Raw genomic sequence first — 18,407 nt, 5'->3', positions numbered from 1 at the left:
AGTTAGGGCTTCTTTACTGACTATCTCGTTCCAGTACTCAAGCTTTATAGAATTCATAGTGGTTACACTATGGCGTAAAGTGTAAGGGAAATGTGCCTGGGCTGCTTTAACATAACCATGTATGGTGGTAAAACTGTCTGATCCCAAAGTGAAATTAAAGAAGGCGTTCTGGCTTTCTGTGATTGCTAGCAAGAGCGCTCGCACTCTCTCTCTCTTTTTCTTCCTTGCTCTGAGTTATGTCAGAGCAGAACAATGCGCTGCAGGTTTTTATAGCGCTGAGGAAAAAAAAAGTAACCCAACACATGCTGACCAGTGATGGTTGCACAGAAAGAAACAGTAAGTTACTCCTCAGAAATAGTGCTTTCTGTACTTCTCTATGTATAGGTTATTTATTTAGTACTACCTTCTTTCCCAAATCCAAAGTGAAAGAGGGAATAATAAATGAAATCAGTTTAAGCGTAAAACATACGCCAAATATTAAATCCCTGGAAATCAAAAAGGGTGAGTCCTCATCCAGTTCTTAGAAACACTTGTGTCAACAGAAGCAAGTATATTGCCAAGAAAGACATTTTGACCCTTTATAAGATGAATGATTTGGACCGTTAGAACCAGAACAGAATGAAAGTTTAAGTGAAAAAAGAACGCCTTTATTATTGTCATGTACACATTACAGCACAGTGAAATTCTTTCTTTGCCTATCCCAACTTTGACCCATCAGTGGCATTTTGTTGGTGCTGAGGGTTGAACCATCATCTTCAACCATCAAAAACCCAGAGCCTTAACCAATTCAGCTACCACTGTTCCAGGGATTTAGAATTAGAGTGATTCAGAAATAAAGGATCCGTTGGCCATTCCTGCCAAGGGCAATTAAGTGTCAGCTGAATGTTATTCTTACACATTGTAGTCATTTATGAGCTGGAATCCAGCCATTTATTAATGGGTAAAGGAGAAAACATGCAATGAACTAAACTTAAAACAAATTCCACCAAATCCATTGATCCTTCCAATGAGGTCAATGTTATTGTTAAAACAGGCCAATTAATATCTGGGTTTCAATGTGAGAACACCGTTCACATTAAAGCATTTTATTATTTGGCTGAACTTTTCTTCTGAGGAGAATCACAGATCTCTTTTTGGATCATTGTTAAAGGACAGTCTTTTACGACTCTCCACACCACTGCAGGTCAGTGATGCCACAGTACTTACAAAGCTTCCTTTGTGTGCTACTAAATTCAGGAACTGATGAGATCGCCACACATACAACAAACTAGCTACAGAGGTAGAATCGATCTCTTATTCTACGCCCTGGAACGATCAAGTTGGCGGGCTTAAAAAGACCATCCAGGAACTTGGCTTTTACTCTTGATGATGAAGTGGAAGGTAAAAATGAGGTCTTGGAGCAAGTATTCCATTTCATGTCTTCTGTTTAAGGATGAGTATATTCCAAGATGACCATCTGCAGTTTTGCCTCAGGGACCAAGCCCAGTCCAAATTTTCTATTTACTCCAGTCCTCTTAAGAAACTTAAATAGCTATTTTACAACCCTCAATTGCCTCAGTCGGATGTATTGTATGCTGTATTTGGTGTCCTAAGTAACTGAAAGGGAAAATACTATTAGGAAGCCAATAATATGAAGTCTGTTGCTTCTTGAAACTGATAATTCTGCCAAAAAAAAATCAGGTGTGTTGATGGATAAATGAGGGTTGTGGTCTTTCAAGCCTTGAAATGTGACTTCTATAAAGCTGTTAGTTGGACATAAGTATATTACTGTGCATGCAAACACTATATCTACCTAGAGGCAAAACAATTTCCCCAAGCAATCTTTTGCCATTTTTTCCCCGATATGGGTGAGACCTGGAGAACCCAGAGAAAACCCACGCAGACAGGCAGAGATTTGCAAAACTCATCAGAGAGGTTAGGCACCTCAAGATTGAACCATAAATCCTGGAGTGGTGAGGCAGCAATGCTTTCAATCTCATTTAAAGTATATCAATTGTTTGTTAAGGTTTTGATCATTTGTGGTGGCAGACAAATGAATGGCAGGTAGATGAGGAAAAATCCTACCATCATCCTACCATTATCTTTGACTTGAATTGATTTTTCTGGGGAAATACATCTCCCAGGGTGTCAACTAAGACCTCTATTGTCACCTGTTTTGTGGCTTTTACATATTTTGTCTTTAATATGTCTTTGTGGGTTGTCAGCGAGGCACTTCTCCCTCAACTTAGGCCCCTTGTCCATGCCAAACAAGTGCTTGGGAAACATTGGAAGGGAATGTTGTTTGCTGTTGGTCCGGCCTTGCTAATTTGTCCAATATGGGGTTGATTCATATTGTACAGTTCATATGGTGTTAGACTGTCCTTCATTTGTTTTCGGTCATGGTTTGCTTTTGTCTGTTTTACTTTTGTTAGACATCGTTTTCAAATTTATTATTGTAAAAATTGTTATTTTAATAGTTATAGCAGTAGACAGATTTGAGCCACTTGCCCTATTGTTCCTCTTTAAACTTTACACACAAAACCATACCATGGCATTTTGGTGGCAGATTGGGATTTCCTGGTTTAGTATCCAGGGTCTATAAACTACTACACTCAAATATTTGCATGGTTCTTCTATTGTCAGCATGGGTTTAGAGCACAATAAAGCCCTTTAACCAGAGAGCTGCGTTATGATCTAAGAGCATTACAGGAAACAGGAAGCTTATAAACCATTCCTAATATGGAGATGTGGACTGATTCTATAGCCTGTTAAACAGCAGCAGGAGTTGCATCTAGTTTGACTTTTAGTGATTATATTGCTTTGTGCTTTTGTCACGTGTTGATTAGAAGGTGTTGCTGAACTCATGTCCTCTTATGAAAGCCATAGTAAATGCCTGTCAGGGGGAAAAGTAGGAAGTACTTTTTCCTCTGCCCAAAAAGAGGGAACGCTGTAATTTTCCCAGAATTCGAGATGGGCAAGCTCAATACGCTAAAGACATTGGCACTTTCATCATTTATTAGCCTTAAGATGTGCAAGATGTCTCAGGTAACTTTGCTTTGCTTTCAACTTGGAATGCATGTAGTGTCACATTTCACAGGTAAACTGATACTTGGCATGTTTTGGTACACAGTATGCCTCAAGTGCTTGATATTATAAATTAAGAATTATTTAGTAATGTAAAAGTTAATTTCTTATATCCAAGTATAGCAAGTCTTGATTCTGATAGGACTGACTGTAGTTATTTGTTATCCATTGCCGGTCAAATCCTGTCAAATAAATCTTTTATACCAAAGGTCAATTGGCTGTTGGCCTGCTTTGCTCTAATATTAGTATATTTACCTGTGCCAGTGAAAATCCCTTTCATTAGACATTATATTTTTAACCCAGTCCATTCTTTTTAACAATGACTAAGTGAGGTTTTTGATTGGTGCTCAGTCGTCTGGTTGGGAACTGATATTGTGTTGTTTGGCACAGGATCCATGCAGTTCTGCTTTTTGTACCTAGTCTCTGTAAGGTCTTCATTGTTAGCTTTTTTAAAGCCCATTTTCTTACCATTCATCGTCTGGCTGCACGAAATTCTTCATCGTAATTCCTCAGTGTATGAAGCAACTACAATGCATGGCCTTGTAGCCTGTGGTTATGACAGGATTATGTGGTTGGATTGCATTGTGGGGTTTATTTTCATGAGAACTGGGGTTACGTACGTGACTTGATTGCATGTCTCGCAGAAGTTTCCGTACTGCCGCACTTTGTCTGGGGAAGCAACATAGTCTGTGTTTTATGGCTGATTTTGGTAAATACTTTAAATCATGAACTTCTAATAGCTTTAGTTATTACTGAGTGTAACAGGTGATTAATTCATATCTTGAGCCAAACTGGAGCCAAATTATGTAATTTTTTATTTTTTTAACTACATTTTTTATCTTTCCATAGTTTCTTCCCCTAGGCAACCTTCCATTCTGGCATACTGACATCATTTTTCTTCAAAAAAAAAAAAAACACAGATTAAAACCAGCAGTGTCTCCTCAGAGCATTTTTGCACATAAAAGGTCAAACTCACCATTTGGTTTCTTTTTTTCATAAGTAATGCCTGCTGGGAGATTTGGTTGGTGTTGCTAAGCAACATCAAATTGTTGCTAAACATTGGCTAAAGTTCCATGTGTGTGTCATGGCATGGCTGTTCTGCTCCATGTTCCAAACGCAAGACTCCGGTGAGTCAGCCGCTGCCAGTGCACACACTGACCTTCAATCAGGACTGACCTCAGTCCAGCCTGCATGTGTGCACTCAACCAGCCATGAAGCCCGTCTCCACCAGAGATGGTCTTTATGCTTCTCTTCCACACTCTTGTCTCCCTAACCTTATCAGACCTACATCTGCTGAGAGCCATGCTGTGGCTGATGTTGTGCTAGACAAGTAACATGGTACCTTGCTGTCTGCTTCATGTGAGTAACCAGGTCTAAATATAGAGATCTCTCTGATAATCTGAGTGAAAATAAAATCATTTCACAAATCCCCCCACACAATCTTTGGGCAAAGCATCTGATTTTCAGTACTTCTGTACCATTGACGTAAGGTGTGTCTTCAATTAAAAAAAAATGAAAGAAAAATCCTGTGCTTTTCAAATTCAAGTAGCACAAAAACAACTGCAAGTCATATCACAAATTTTGATAAAAGCTGCAGGTAAATTAAGCATTTTTGGCTGCAACAATCTAAAAAATTCCTAGAGGGGCTGTAATCCCCATGTAAACCAATATAAGGAGTTTTTCTCCATGTTGATCCAAGTTGCATAAACCGGATTGATTGCACAAGTGTGGTGTTTTAATACCTTGCTTACTATAAAGATCCACATGTTTTTGTTTAGTTCAACAGCTGATATATTCATTTATGTTGACTCATTTGGCCCACCCAATTATGAAACATGTAATCCAGCAATGACTACATGCATTCACACAACCTTTTGTACACTTGTCTGGCCATAATCTTCCGAATTAAGGATCTGCAATCCGTTTGGCTTTCTGTGCTACTGGGTGTGTCGCCAATTAAATGTTGTTCAAAGTACCATTCTTCTGTTACACATCCTTGCACCATTTTCTAGTGGATTTTAAAAAATGATTAATCATTTAAGTCATTAGATAAACAAAACATCAAATAAATAATAAAAAGCACCAACATAAGTAATCATTTGTGTCAACAACGGTGGACAGACTGAAATTTTTTTTAATAACTGGGAGAGAGACTACCATTAAAATGCTCGACTGCCCTGACTACCAAGCTGGGGCGATTCGAGCCACATCCACACAGTTCTAGGCCTTGGCTCCCAACAGGAAATGTTTTTGAATTTTCACATTTGTTTGGTGAGACTGTAAGTAAAACAAAAATATTAATTCACTTCTAATGTGTTATCATTTCTATAGCAGGGTTTTTCCTACATTGAAATTTTTTTGACTGCCGCCAAAACGATTTTTTTTGTCCCGCCAAAGCCTTATTTGATCTGTAATTTGGTTTTGTGATTGAAGCAGGCTACTGACGGAGTGACGGAGAAACCCTGTATAGTAACAGTTTGTGCATAGATGGCAGAAGTTTGCCTTTTAAAACTGTAGGCACTGTAATGGAAGTTATAACAGAAGCTGATTTGTTAAACAAATGTAAACAGAATAATTTTTTCTTACAGAGTTTTTTGTTTTGTTTTTGAGAATAATCTGGTTGACTGTTTTACAGTAAGAGGCTGTTTGTAACTGGAGAATAGTTTCTCTGCCATGTTTAATGTTTAGGTGAAAAGTCTGTCTTGTAAGACTGTCTGGCAATTGACTTTCTTTTTTTATGATCACATTTAGCTACATCACAGGTCGACAGTCAGCAGACTTTGAAAGCTCTATTATTACTCATTATTAGTTAGAGATGAGATGACCTTTAAAGATTCCCACATCCTTCCACCCCTTCAGACTTCCTCAACTGGAGTTCTGAAATGCCCAAGCTCAGCACACAACCCAGGCAGATCTATTGTTTTAGCGTTAGCATGGTTAGCATAACTACAAGACAAGTGTACATACCGTACTCAGAAATATACACACTGAAAACATTTTGGGTTAAAGACATTGTCATCTTTATAAATTATGCCTTTTTTCTTTATTAAAGATAGCCTTCTTGCTAAATCTCATGAATTTACCTCCGTATTCATTCTACCAAATATTCCATGAAACAGATTAATTAGTTTTTCTTGCTCTAGCAACACTGAACATCACATTTTCAGAGAAATGGCACGATTTAATTGTATTATTGAGTGTATTATTTATTTCTGGAGGTGTGGATCATCACTAGCATTACCACATACTCAGCATTATGTAAGGAAAAAATTGTGAAAAACAATAAATCGAATCCAAAAATGGTCATGTTGCTAGACCCAAACTACTTCTTGAAACATTTCACATTTCCGTGATTCTCCAAGTTCCTCTTGCTGTGTTCTGCTTTTTGACAGTTGTCATGTCGCTGTCTTTTACTGGGACCAGTCAAGAGGAAACAAGGCTTTGAAAAAAGGGTCAGAAATGGGAAGCGACACTCCTTTCATTTGCTTGGAGTGCATGTGGTATCCAGACTTGCTGACTGAGCCACTGAGAGTGACCTTTAATTAAAGGAACACTGTTACAGTAAGGCCCTTGTGGCAGGCTATGCAGTAAAGATTTGAAGCACACAACTAAAGGTTAAAACAAGGTCTCCACTGTGCTCTTTGCTTATGTGCATTTTCCTTTAATGAACCGTTGATCGTTTTAGAAATGAAACTTCATTGGTAATGAAGAAAAACCCATTCATTTTACCTGTTGATTTTTTTTGGGTGGCATAATCCAGAAACCCTGAAATCTTATCTGTTTTGTAACAATGGTGATTACAGTTAGGATGTCAAAAAGCACACCAGCTATTACAGAAAAACAAATCTTAAATTCATGATCTCTCTATCTATCTGGAGCTTATTTTGGAGTACTGTAAAGGTGTTTGATTAATTTTCTGCACTAGAACCACAATTGTCAGTGCACAAATATCAATTTGCTTGTTCTAATATTTTTCTCCCAGTAATTGATTATTTTGCCCCCAAGTTGTATATTCTTTACGTTACAGACTTCTTTTCAAGTCTTCTCCTTGCTCTTTAGCCAACTGGTTTACTAGTATCAACTGACTTTCCTGTTTTGCCTTGGATTTAGAATTAGGTTGAAATTCTTGTGTGTCTTTCTCTTTCTGGTTCTCCGGGCAGGTACGAAGCCCTGATCAGATGCGGACCAAATCTGCCTGCTAAGAGAGTTTGATCATAGTGAAAAAGGGACTTCACACTGAATCCAATTCTCTTTACTCATACAATTCTCTGTATGTGACTTGAGATAACGCATTTTACATCCTTTATAGTGGACTACATTTCAAATAGAAATAACCACATCAGTTGCTATGCAAAATACATGATTCATGACTAGTTTGGGATTTCCTGGATTCTGAAATAGGAATTTCTCCTAAAGTATCTTTCACTTGGCAGGTCTTTACTTGGGACTTAAGGGATACTGTAGAGTTACTTCTAAATTCTAAATCCATGCAGCTACTATCTGGAGTAAAAACTGCGTCTGGTACATTTCCCTGTTCCGGAATGTAACAACCTAGAGACACTCTCAGTGCACAGTAAACGGTCAAAGCGAGATGGGAGCAGCAGAGGCAGCAGTTTGGCATGTGACCGCATGTGAAGGTTTTATCGGGAGACAAAGTCCACATTATCTGCCTGAGTCACATTGGCCACCACACCCACCAGCAGGAACCACTTCCTGTATTGGTGTCTCCCTTCCCCCTCCCCTTTGTGTCACTGGAACCAAATGGAGTCCATATCCTCATTATTGACTGGGAACATTTATGGTGTTTAAATTGTAAAAGGTAATGTTTATCTGAAGTAACAGAGAGACAGCATGAGTTGATTTTTTTTTTTTTTTTTTTTGGACTTTGGTTACATCTTGTTCACTAATGTGATTTTCTAGAATAAAAAGATGGACTTTTTTGACAGGAATTTACATTGAGCTAGTATTTATTAGATAAGGCGGTTTGTACAGACACTAGCGTGTATTCTGTGTGCACTAATAAGTTTACTTCAAAGCTGATATTTTTCAGGAGTAAACTTCCCTTGAACTTCAGTTGGCTGGATTTTGTCGTTTTTATAAAGTTAAAGTGGTCGTAATTTAAGTCTAGTGATTCTAGATGGGTCCACTTTCCATTTGCTCCTGTTTGGTCCTTGAGCCAGCTTGTTAACCATGAACTGTTCAGTCAAAAATTTGTATAAATGGTACTTTGAATGGATGTGCCAATATATAAATAATAAAATGCTCCACATCATTTGACACAACTGTTTCCCCATTGTGTGGTGTCCATCTCTGAAAAGTGTAAATAATTAAAGTGAAAATAAAGTGCAAATAAAAGTTTTGGTCATATATGTGATTATCTTGAGTCACAGCTGTCATTAGTTCCACAAGAGCATCTGGATGCAGAACTGTTTCACTTCTGAAGCAAACATGTGTAGTCGCCTTTAACATGCTTATACCAAAGCATGATTCACTAGAATCAAATGTGTCCTGTATACGCGAGGACTGCTTATCGAGCTGTGGTTCTTCTGGTCCAGAATTTATAAGAACTTCCATCAGACTTGTTTTCTCTGTTATACAACCATAAGCAGTGTGTGATACAATAATATATAGAGTACAGAATCGAAGTTTGTGAACTTTCCGCCCAGACTGACAGTACATGTTATGCTGTTTTGGGCCCAGTCAAGATTTTACCTTGAGATCTGTCAGTGAAATCTTTTGGGTGTTTATGTTCACCATTTGTCTGCTTTCTACATGACCTTAGTGCTAATCTTTTTCTTTGTCTCTGCAGATATGAGACGGGTGGTGCGGCAAAGTAAGTTCCGGCACGTGTTCGGCCAGGCGGTGAAGAACGATCAGTGCTATGATGACATCAGGGTGTCCCGGGTTACGTGGGACAGCGCCTTTTGCGCAGTCAACCCCAGATTTGTTGCCATCATCGTGGAGGCCAGTGGTGGTGGAGCGTTCATGGTTCTGCCTCTTAACAAGGTAAAGCCTAGGGAAGGAATTAACAATGTGCATTACGAAATTCTGATAGTTTGCCACAGTTTTGCAGAGATGGCTTCAAAGACGTGGTCAGGTGCTAAGCAAATTCCATGTGCTTGACTTCTTTTATCATCAGTACCAGCTTGTTAACAGCCAACATTATGGTGTGCTTTGGCTGTGTGTCTTAATGTACATGTGTATATTACATGTAGCATGAGTATATCTTTTCCATTGTGATGCTGATGCCAGAAAATCGAAAGCATCTTTATACACTTTCTCCATTAGTAAGAGTAAGTAATATTGTAATGTTTGATGCTACCCTTGCTCCTCTTTATCTCCATCAGCACTTTTGAGAGCTGACCTCCACTCAAACATGTATGGCATTACTCCAGAAACACACAGCATCTTGTTTTTGATTTGTAAAGGTTTCTTTTTCCTCTGAAAATGTGCTACCGGAGTGTGGGAAATTAGATCCCTCTGCTCTGTGTCCTTTTTTATTTTCTACTGGCAGAAATAGTATCCATTCGTGATCACTTTCTTCGACCTTTGTCCTCCAGAGCCACCATATTGACATTTTTCTCTTCCTCAGCAGAAGGATTGTGGCATCTGGCATCCTGTGATATAAGTAGATCATGTGTCTAGTTCAGCAGCAAGACAAACCGGTCTACTGTGCAATACGAGCGACATGCCAGCAACATCATAAGGGATTCTTTAACCTCAGAGATTAATGTTCCTGGCCTCTTAAACCCCAGTGACCTTCTGCTGTCTGACCTGGGAAACCCGTTTAGCTTTACAAAGACACAGGATTGCTTACAGATGCACCTGATATTACTGTGGCCTTTATGCTTTTGTAGTGTAAACAATATACCCATGTTGTTGTTGACACTTGCCGTTAGCTCCTCTTGCAGTTAGATGCAAAACTGCTCTCAGATCAGGGTAACAGGAAGCATCACTTTCAGGAATGTCACTGAGCGACCTGAATGTTTACAGGTCTGTGTAAAAGGCTCTTCAAAGTCGTTTGAAGAATGCAAATTCAAAGAGTTAGACATTATTTTTTTTCCCCTTGCCAAATGATCATTTGAATCCATGAGGGGAGAAAAACCGCTAGTGTAAAACTCTTTTCCACTAAACTTCAGGTGTAACTTCAAAGTACAGCTGGTGTGAAATGAACTGGTCATCATTTTCTTGCTTTGACAACTAGTCGTGTGCATGACTGCTTTAAAATAAGGAATGAAAAATTATTGTAAAAAATGTGTGAATCAGTGATGCAAAAGGGGGAGAAAGTATTTTACTGGTAATTGCAACTACATGTGTGAAATAATAGGTATTAAATTGATGCACTTAACTAATAATAATGCAGTAGTGTGCTAAAGCAGTGTTACTGTTAGCACCCCAAAGTTGATTATTTTCCATTATATCAATTTACACCACATCGACTAAACACTTCAGACTTTTAATTTGCTTGTTTTGTAAAACGTAACTAGTTTCTAATTTAGTGGATGATGTGGAAACATTTTAAGCTGTCCGTCTTGCCTTACAACATGGGTGTGTTCAGTGTGTTTGCTTTGTGTCATGATTTTAAAGTGGAGACGGTGAGTAATGTTTTCCTGAACACAGCTACATATTCTGACAGATGGGTGTGTATTTGGAGTTCTCTTTCTGCGAGCTCTTTTGTGCTGTTCTCCAGATGAATCTGGCTCTGAAAATAACATAAACTGCAGGTTGTTCTTTAATCTGCTGTGTGTGTCTCACATATGAGCCCATGAGTAAGTGTGTGCTGGTGTGCGAGTTCATGAAAGAGCGGGCATGAACGTATGTATGTGTTTGTGTAAGTCTAACCTTACAGGATGGTAATCAGTTCATCTGACTGCAGTGCTGTGGACTGGACCTGGAAAAAGGGTTCCTGGTATGAAGGTTTTTTTTTTGGTTTGTTTTGGTTTTTTGGGGGTTTTTTTTTTGGATGCATGGTTGTAGTTTTGTATTTTCACTTTCTGATTTTAACATTTTGTTTGGCTTTTTTTTTTATGCTTGTATGTCGATGTGAGCCGTGCTGAAGGAGTGGTCACATCTTGTTCAAACTTTCAGGAATGAGAAGCCTTTTTGAGAGAGCATTGGTTAGTGCAGGTCTGCCCTGTTGTTAACCCACTACTCTCTCTCTCTGTGTGTGTGTGTGTGTGTGTGTGTGTGTGTGTGTGTGTGTGTGTGCATCTGTCTGGAGCCCATCTGGCCCTGCTGTCCTGCTCCCACTAGTCTTTCTGGCAAATCTTTTGTTCCCACATGTGTGTCCCAGGCCTTTGTCTGCAGCTTCTGTTCTGCTTCTCCAACTCACGCCTTCACACTCAGCGCCTCTCACTAGGAGACCTGCTGCTCTAAGCCTTATTCATTCCCAGTTTCTGCTTTTTAACATGCTTTAAATAAATTGCATAATAAAAAATTAAAATGTGTCCATGTTTTAGATTTTCTACAAACGAGTGGCCGATTTAAACCTTTCTCTTTTTTTAAAGAATGTTTTGCTGGTTGATTTATTTATTTTTGGTTAGGATAGCTTTAACTTCTTTTTGTAGTATTGTGATTTCAGGAAGTTTAAAAAAATGTAATTATAATACATGTATTACAACAGTCTACTATTGCCATATTGCCTAAGTGCAGTAATGAACAGGTGTTGTAGATCTTGGATGACTCTGTGTGTGTGTGTGTGTGTGTGGCTGACTATCATGACTCAGAAATGATTATCCTTTCTTGCTTTTTTACACACTATGTCCCTCATGTGTAACTCTGTGTGTTTTAAATTGAAGGAATCGCCACATTGTTCAAGACTGGCATTAGATTCACCTGCTCTAACTAATCCCATCCTTTCTTTCTCTCTGCATCTTCCTGCCCAAGTGTGATATATTCTCTCATTATCATATGAAGGAAACAGCAGGAGTTCCTCCGCTCTCTGCCCCTTTCTGTCGTCCTCTCTGCCGCTCATGCATTCCTGCTGTCCATTCAGACCATGAATGAAGCAGTGGGAGAAAACGCTTCACACCTCCACGGTCTTAACACAGTTTTTATTTTTTCCACAATGGAATGAATCTCAGCATCTCTTGCTAATTATGCGCTGCTAATCGAGGCCCACCACTTTCCCTGAATCTGTACAAAATGCTTTTCAGTGACTGCATTTCACTGCACTAGTTGAAGATTTGTAGTGTGTAAGGTCAGTGTTATGGCCCCAGCTCTTCCTGCTAAGCCAGTAGAGAGGAAGAGGAAGATGGAAAGAGGATAAGAGGCACATGAAGGCAGAGAGAGGAAACGACACCCTGGTTTGGTCAAAGTTAAGACCTTAATATGTATCCTGTTTTGTGTGTGCGTGCTTGTGTCTGTACAATGTGCCTGTGGCTTGTAGAAGATCCCGGCAAACATTTCTGCCAGAGGGCAAATATCAAAATGCAGTCGTGTGTGTGAGAGAGACAGAGAGTGACTGACTGCACGTGTCACTCATTCCCAATCTGTATTCCAGCAGCCTCTTCCTCCTTTTGCTCTTTGGAGGCCACTGACTGCAGATTTTACCATATATGGTCATGCTTAGCTCCCTGCCTGTCACATTTCCAGCCCGGGTTTTTGCTGCCTTCCCATTGGCAGGGCTTCAGGGCAGTCGACCAATCAGAACCTTTGGATTCTCTGACTGGTGCAGTTTGGGGTTTTTTCTCTCCTTGTTTCTTAAAGTCAAGTGCTTCACTGTATCTGAATGGAGCTCTGCCCACTCTTCGTGCAGGTCAATGGGAAACAAGGTGTGTGTGTGTGTGTGGGATTTCTTTTGAGCTGTGTATTCTTTTCTCTATATTTGATTCAAACAGACACACACACACAGTGTGTGTGTTTGAATCAAATATAGACAAAAGAATACACAGCTCAAAAGAAATTTCTCTCCCACACACACTACATTTCCTTTTCCCTGTGTGTGTAATGTACTTGGTAGATATGATAAGAGTTCACCAGCCTCTGCAGTGGCTCATCTGTACACAGTATACTGTACAGATGATTCCAGAGCAGCTTCCCACACTTATTTCTTAGGCTGCTCACCCGATTTATTTGCCAATTAACAAGACAAATATTTTGTGAACATTCTGTCGATGTGACAAAAACCAACAACAATAATACCAACAAAGTAAAAGTAAAGAACAAACAAACGAAAAGAGAAATATGTAGTAATTGTTTATGCATCATGCTTATACATATATTTAAAAACAACAGCAATAATACAATACCAACAACAAAGCCAACACCACTGTTAACCAACAATACCAACATCAAGAATACCACAAACAGTAGTAATAAAGATAAATGCATAGTAATCATCCTTATATGTGCATTCAAAGAGACCATGGCGATTTCTGCCCATCTTGTAACTGGAGATTGGGCCTCACCCGTTCGATGTTCCTTAGATGCTAGAATATAGTTTGAGTAATGTTATTAATGTGCAGACAATTCAGTCTACAAGTCCATGAGGATTTCTAATTACAATTTTGTCTTCTTCCTCTTTGCAGCAGACACGTATTTAAATATACTTTCGTTCGTTCACTCAGCAGTTCTGGACAGGCAGGTTTCCAGCTCCTCAACATTACTTACCTCATCTGGTGTACAGATATCGATTCTTTTGTTGCTTCTTAATAATTTAACTCTTGTTCATATACGTGTGCAAAGAAAATCCATTCAAAGAATTATCTGACGCTCCTCTAGATGAACAGTCAGGTTAGAAACCCGGATTAATGCAGCTGCAGAAAGACCAAGGGAAGTTTTTAGAAAACAATTAAAAAAATATATCTAGTAGTCATTCCATTTTTTAAAAAAAAAAAAACAGTGCCAAAAGGTTAAATTCTGGTAACTTTGGTCTTAAAAAAGTCTTTTTTTCATTCTTTCTTACTTTTGTTTCTTCATTTGGTCAGTTCTCTGCTTGTTCTTTTGGTCCCTCTGCTCGTTCTTTCAGTCTGTCCTGCTGATTTCGCACTTCTGTCTGGTCAGAAGGTGTTAATTAAAATGAGACATTCGAGCTGCAAGGCAAATTGCAGGTTTATATTTATTATTTTGTTAATCACCATATAAACTCCCACGGTGGAGTCTTGCATAGATGGATTTTGGAAATGTTTAACAGTTAATGGTGAAATATATTTAGCAGTTTGGAAGAGTAAAACTAACATTTATACACAAAAGCCCGGGTGGGTGTTGGGCTTTCTCTATAAATGGAAGTTATGTTTTTGTCTGCCTTCATTTTAATTGTATAACTTTAAGAAAAGATAAAAGCTGAAGCTGCTGAGAGAATCATGTTTCTAGCTGTTTTGCACCCGTTTGACTACATTAGACGTAATTTTAAGTGCATGAAAAAGGCAAAAACCTTTTCTGTGGTATAAAAGAAATATCAAAATTTCTACAAAATTATCAACTTCAGGGTGGTAACCACGTATCATGATGTGCCTCATAACCTGTGCTGCTGTTAATTTTCTGTATCACCACATCTTCAAGTGATTTCCTGCTTCCTGTAAACAGCTAGGGAGTTTAATAAGAATAATAATGTCTATTCTTCTCTGAGCGATGATGGGATAAATTTTTATGACCTTTTTTTGTGTGTTGGATTACCAGATTTGCGAGTCCATTACCTCGCTTTACCTTACTTCTCCCTCCAATGGCCTCGTCCTGAACTCCTATTTGGGTGTCATGTTTGTTTTTTTTTCTCACCTAAAGACTTGGCCTTGAAGAATTTCTCAACTGTTTTCCGATCGTTAAACTGTTGAGCTATGACCCTGTGCTCTCTGTCTGAACCTGGCAAGCAGAATGTCAGAGGGTGGTGATGTCTGTTACACGTGGTCTCGGCCTCTTTCAATGTAAAAACTTCTCATTTGGGAAGAGAAAATTTCACACTGATGGCTCATCTTCTGTGAAGCAGCCTCAAGTAGAACACTGCAATCAATAAGAAGTGGTTTGTTTGAGTTTTTGACTACAAATGAGCCTTATGACTGGATGTTTGATCTATTTTTTTGCTGTGAACCAGTTTTATTTAAAGACTGTGTTTTTTGCTTTAATTGTGGTACAGAATGTATGAAAGACCCAGCTCTTGAAAGCATTGTTCTTTGTACAGATTTGAAATCTTTTGTGGAGTTTCTCTTCTGTTAAGCGTAATCAGTTGTGTGTGTGTGTGTGTGTAGTGTGAAGCTGTATTTCATAAAGGCTGGAGTTTTAAGTAGAGCTAGGATTGGTGAAGAAGATGTAATGCATGAGGTGTGGCTTCTTTCCACAATGGAGAAGACACACACACACACACTTTCTCCTACAGCTGCTGAATGGCTAGTCACCTGCTCCTGCACTTTCACACCCATTGTTTCCCATGGGGTGAAAGCTTAAAAGGTCATGACCCAGCTCAACCAGAGGGTACTGATGTCATCTGGAAGTTGGTTGTTGGGGAGCAAAACCAAAGACGTCCTTGCATTTGTGTGTGTGTGATCTTGCCTGGTTCTAAGCTGCATAGCTGCAAGGTTTATATTAATTAACTTGTTTCTGTAATAATACAGACTATAATACACATCTGTTTGTGGCTTGTTCTAAAGTCATACACTGAATTTCTAAAAACATGTTCATTAACAGAGAAAATGTACTGATGAAATGAAGCTATCTAGAAGATGATGTTTTATATATTTATGGTCAGCCAGCCAGCCCACATGGAAGAAAGTCTTTTGGATTGAAGCATTTAAATTTTCCGGTTTCTCTAAAACATGATAAACTGTGGGTTTTTTCCTCTCGTATCATGACTATTTTTTCTAGTATTTAGACAAAAGATTTGCACATCATTACTAACCACTGTCTCTCTATTTATTAATTAGATTGTTTTCTCCTATTCTTGGCCACTATTTATTTGACAATATTTGAAATATTCATACACAACCATTATTGTTATGGTATGACTGCACCATGGTTCCTGGTTATCTCCATATGACATTCTAAACACTTTCTATACAAATAATATTTCGACTTATCCTTATTTGTGATTAGCAGCGGAAAATGAGAACAGTATGCTGTTCTAATGATTGATCGGTTTCGGAGTCTTGGTGCTCGGGATTTTAGCTTAGCTCGTCATATTATTATAGTGCAATCACACAATCATATTAGTATAGTTTTTTACCATTATAATTTTCCGAAAGTCCTGAGAGAAATGTTGACTTTTCTTTTCTTCTTAAAATTCTGTCTTGTCTTCACTGCCTTTTAAACTGTTAAAATAAAAGACTTGTTAACTAGCTTGTTTATAAAGTTAACTCATGGAAATTTGAAGCTAAAGTGCAGCTACACAGTCATTAGTATTTTTGGAGTAATTTTCCATCACACATGAGAGAAATGTTGACTTTTTTCATAAAATTTTATCTTGCCTTTACTGTTTTAAATTGTCAGAATATACTTTTGCTAACAAGAGGGCCCTATCTAGCCTTGCTGATGATTAGCTTCAGCTGTGTTCTGTTGTTCTACAACAATATTGTCACGAACAAAACTTGAATGATGAGCGTATTGTGTGTAATTTCTCCGTAGAAGCAGTATAATACAGATCATTTTACAATTTTTTTATTTTATTTTATTTTTTTTTTTTAAATACCTGAGGAAAGTCCTGTGTTCACCCACATACAGGTCTTCATGTGTTCACTATTGTAGCTCTTGTTCACAAATGGTGCAGGAATGTGGGTTTGAGCTCATGCCACAGGAATGCCATCTGTAATTCAAGTGTTCAAAGCTGAGGATGAAAATCGACACAGGGGATGCAAATGTTGCTAGTCGTCCAGTTTCTAATATCGTGAAAGATGCTATTACGTTTTTAATTTCTGCTTGTTGATTACCTTAAATACATTTTCACTTAGACCCGAGTGAGTGTGTGTGTCTCTGCTGTAGAATGAATTTCCTTTCTATCATTGGGATGGAAATAATGCCATAAAACATCCTGTGTATAAAAATTATTCCAGTACCAAAATAAACTCGTAAATTTAATTTCTTCACAAATGCATACTTTTTTTTATAAATATAAATGTTTGTGATTTGACATTTGAGCTTAATCATGTTTTATATTCTCTCTCCCTCTCTCTTTCTCTCTGTGTGTGTGTTTTAACTTTTTATTTTAGACGGGTCGTATAGATAAGTCCTACCCGACGGTATGTGGACACACAGGGCCTGTGTTGGACATCGACTGGTGTCCTCACAACGATCAGGTGATTGCCAGCGGCTCAGAGGACTGCACCATCATGGTATGAAATTTATTTATTTGTTTATTCTTTGGAAGTATTAAATCCAAATGCTTTTGGTTTGGTATATCTGATACAACAGCTACACACTCAAATTTCAGAGGCTGATATTTTTAACCAACAACATAATCATTATTATTAAGTCAAAAGTACAGAGGTGCCACTCACTTTCAGTTTATTTATTCTAGCAATATTTGAGGCCTGAGTCATTAATAGCAGTAGATGTGCCTATGCAGTTCCTCACTTCCTGCTTGTTTGAAGTGGTTTGTAGGCTCGTAAACTGTTAGTAAACCTGCAGTGGACAAGCAGGGACCAGTCCAAACTAGGGGCCTTTGGGATGGTACTGTTCAAAACAATGGAGCATGGAGTGGTAAGGTGTTGGACTTCTGATTTGAAGGTAATGAATTTGAATCCCAGCACCACCAAACTGCCAATTCTGGGCCCCTGAGCAAGGCCCTTAACCCTCAATTGCTCATCTGTGTAACTGAGATAAATGTAAGTCACTACAGATAAGGGCATCTGCCAAATGCCGTAAATGGGATGGAACATAAGGTGTAGACATGGTATGGTGTGCGTGAGCAGAACAGAGAAGAAGGGATTATAAAAAGAAATAGTGAAAAGGATATTTAAAAAATTAATATATAGAGTTATTTAGAAAAGGAAACGGAGGATAAATGAGAGATATGGTCCAAGAACTGTCTGGGTTGTTGTTATTGTTGTGCATTGGTATTCACTGGCCACCGGTGGAGCAAATTGATATTAATCCCTGATATGAGATCAAATATACATCTCATTATTTCTAGACCTTTTAATGTGCACAAATATTGTATAAACACTGAAAGCTCAGCCAGGGATCAGTATCATGAACAGTGATTACATCAGTGGCAGATGCTTGCAGTTTGCTTCCCTCTAAAGGCTCAATAATGCAAATGCAAAGTCTAAACTTCTGATTCTTTACTCTTGTTGTAAAGCTAAGATTAGTGATGTGGTGGTGATTTTTTTTTTTTTTTTTGCTTAATTTAGGTCTCTGTTGGTTAAGTGGATTCGACATGTGAATGATTCGCCCATATTCACAAATCTCGATATCTACAG

The 18,407-nt window shown here is 38.4% G+C and overlaps 1 protein-coding gene across 2 annotated transcripts in view; it reads left to right on the top strand.

Moving 5' to 3' along the window:
- Positions 1-18,407, top strand: part of coro1ca (coronin, actin binding protein, 1Ca) — a 32,259-nt gene that overhangs the window by 6,001 nt on the left and 7,851 nt on the right. For both annotated transcript variants that reach the window (XM_060882734.1, XM_060882735.1), the window contains 2 exons: positions 8,873-9,069; positions 17,196-17,318. In XM_060882734.1, the coding sequence (XP_060738717.1) occupies positions 8,875-9,069; positions 17,196-17,318 (318 nt within the window). In that variant the 5' untranslated portion in view covers positions 8,873-8,874. The remainder of the gene's footprint in view (positions 1-8,872; positions 9,070-17,195; positions 17,319-18,407) is intronic.

The sequence above is a fragment of the Tachysurus vachellii genome, chromosome 12, assembly GCF_030014155.1.
Source record: "Tachysurus vachellii isolate PV-2020 chromosome 12, HZAU_Pvac_v1, whole genome shotgun sequence".
NCBI lineage: Eukaryota > Metazoa > Chordata > Actinopteri > Siluriformes > Bagridae > Tachysurus > Tachysurus vachellii.
This window is presented reverse-complemented; position numbering and strand designations above follow the sequence as displayed.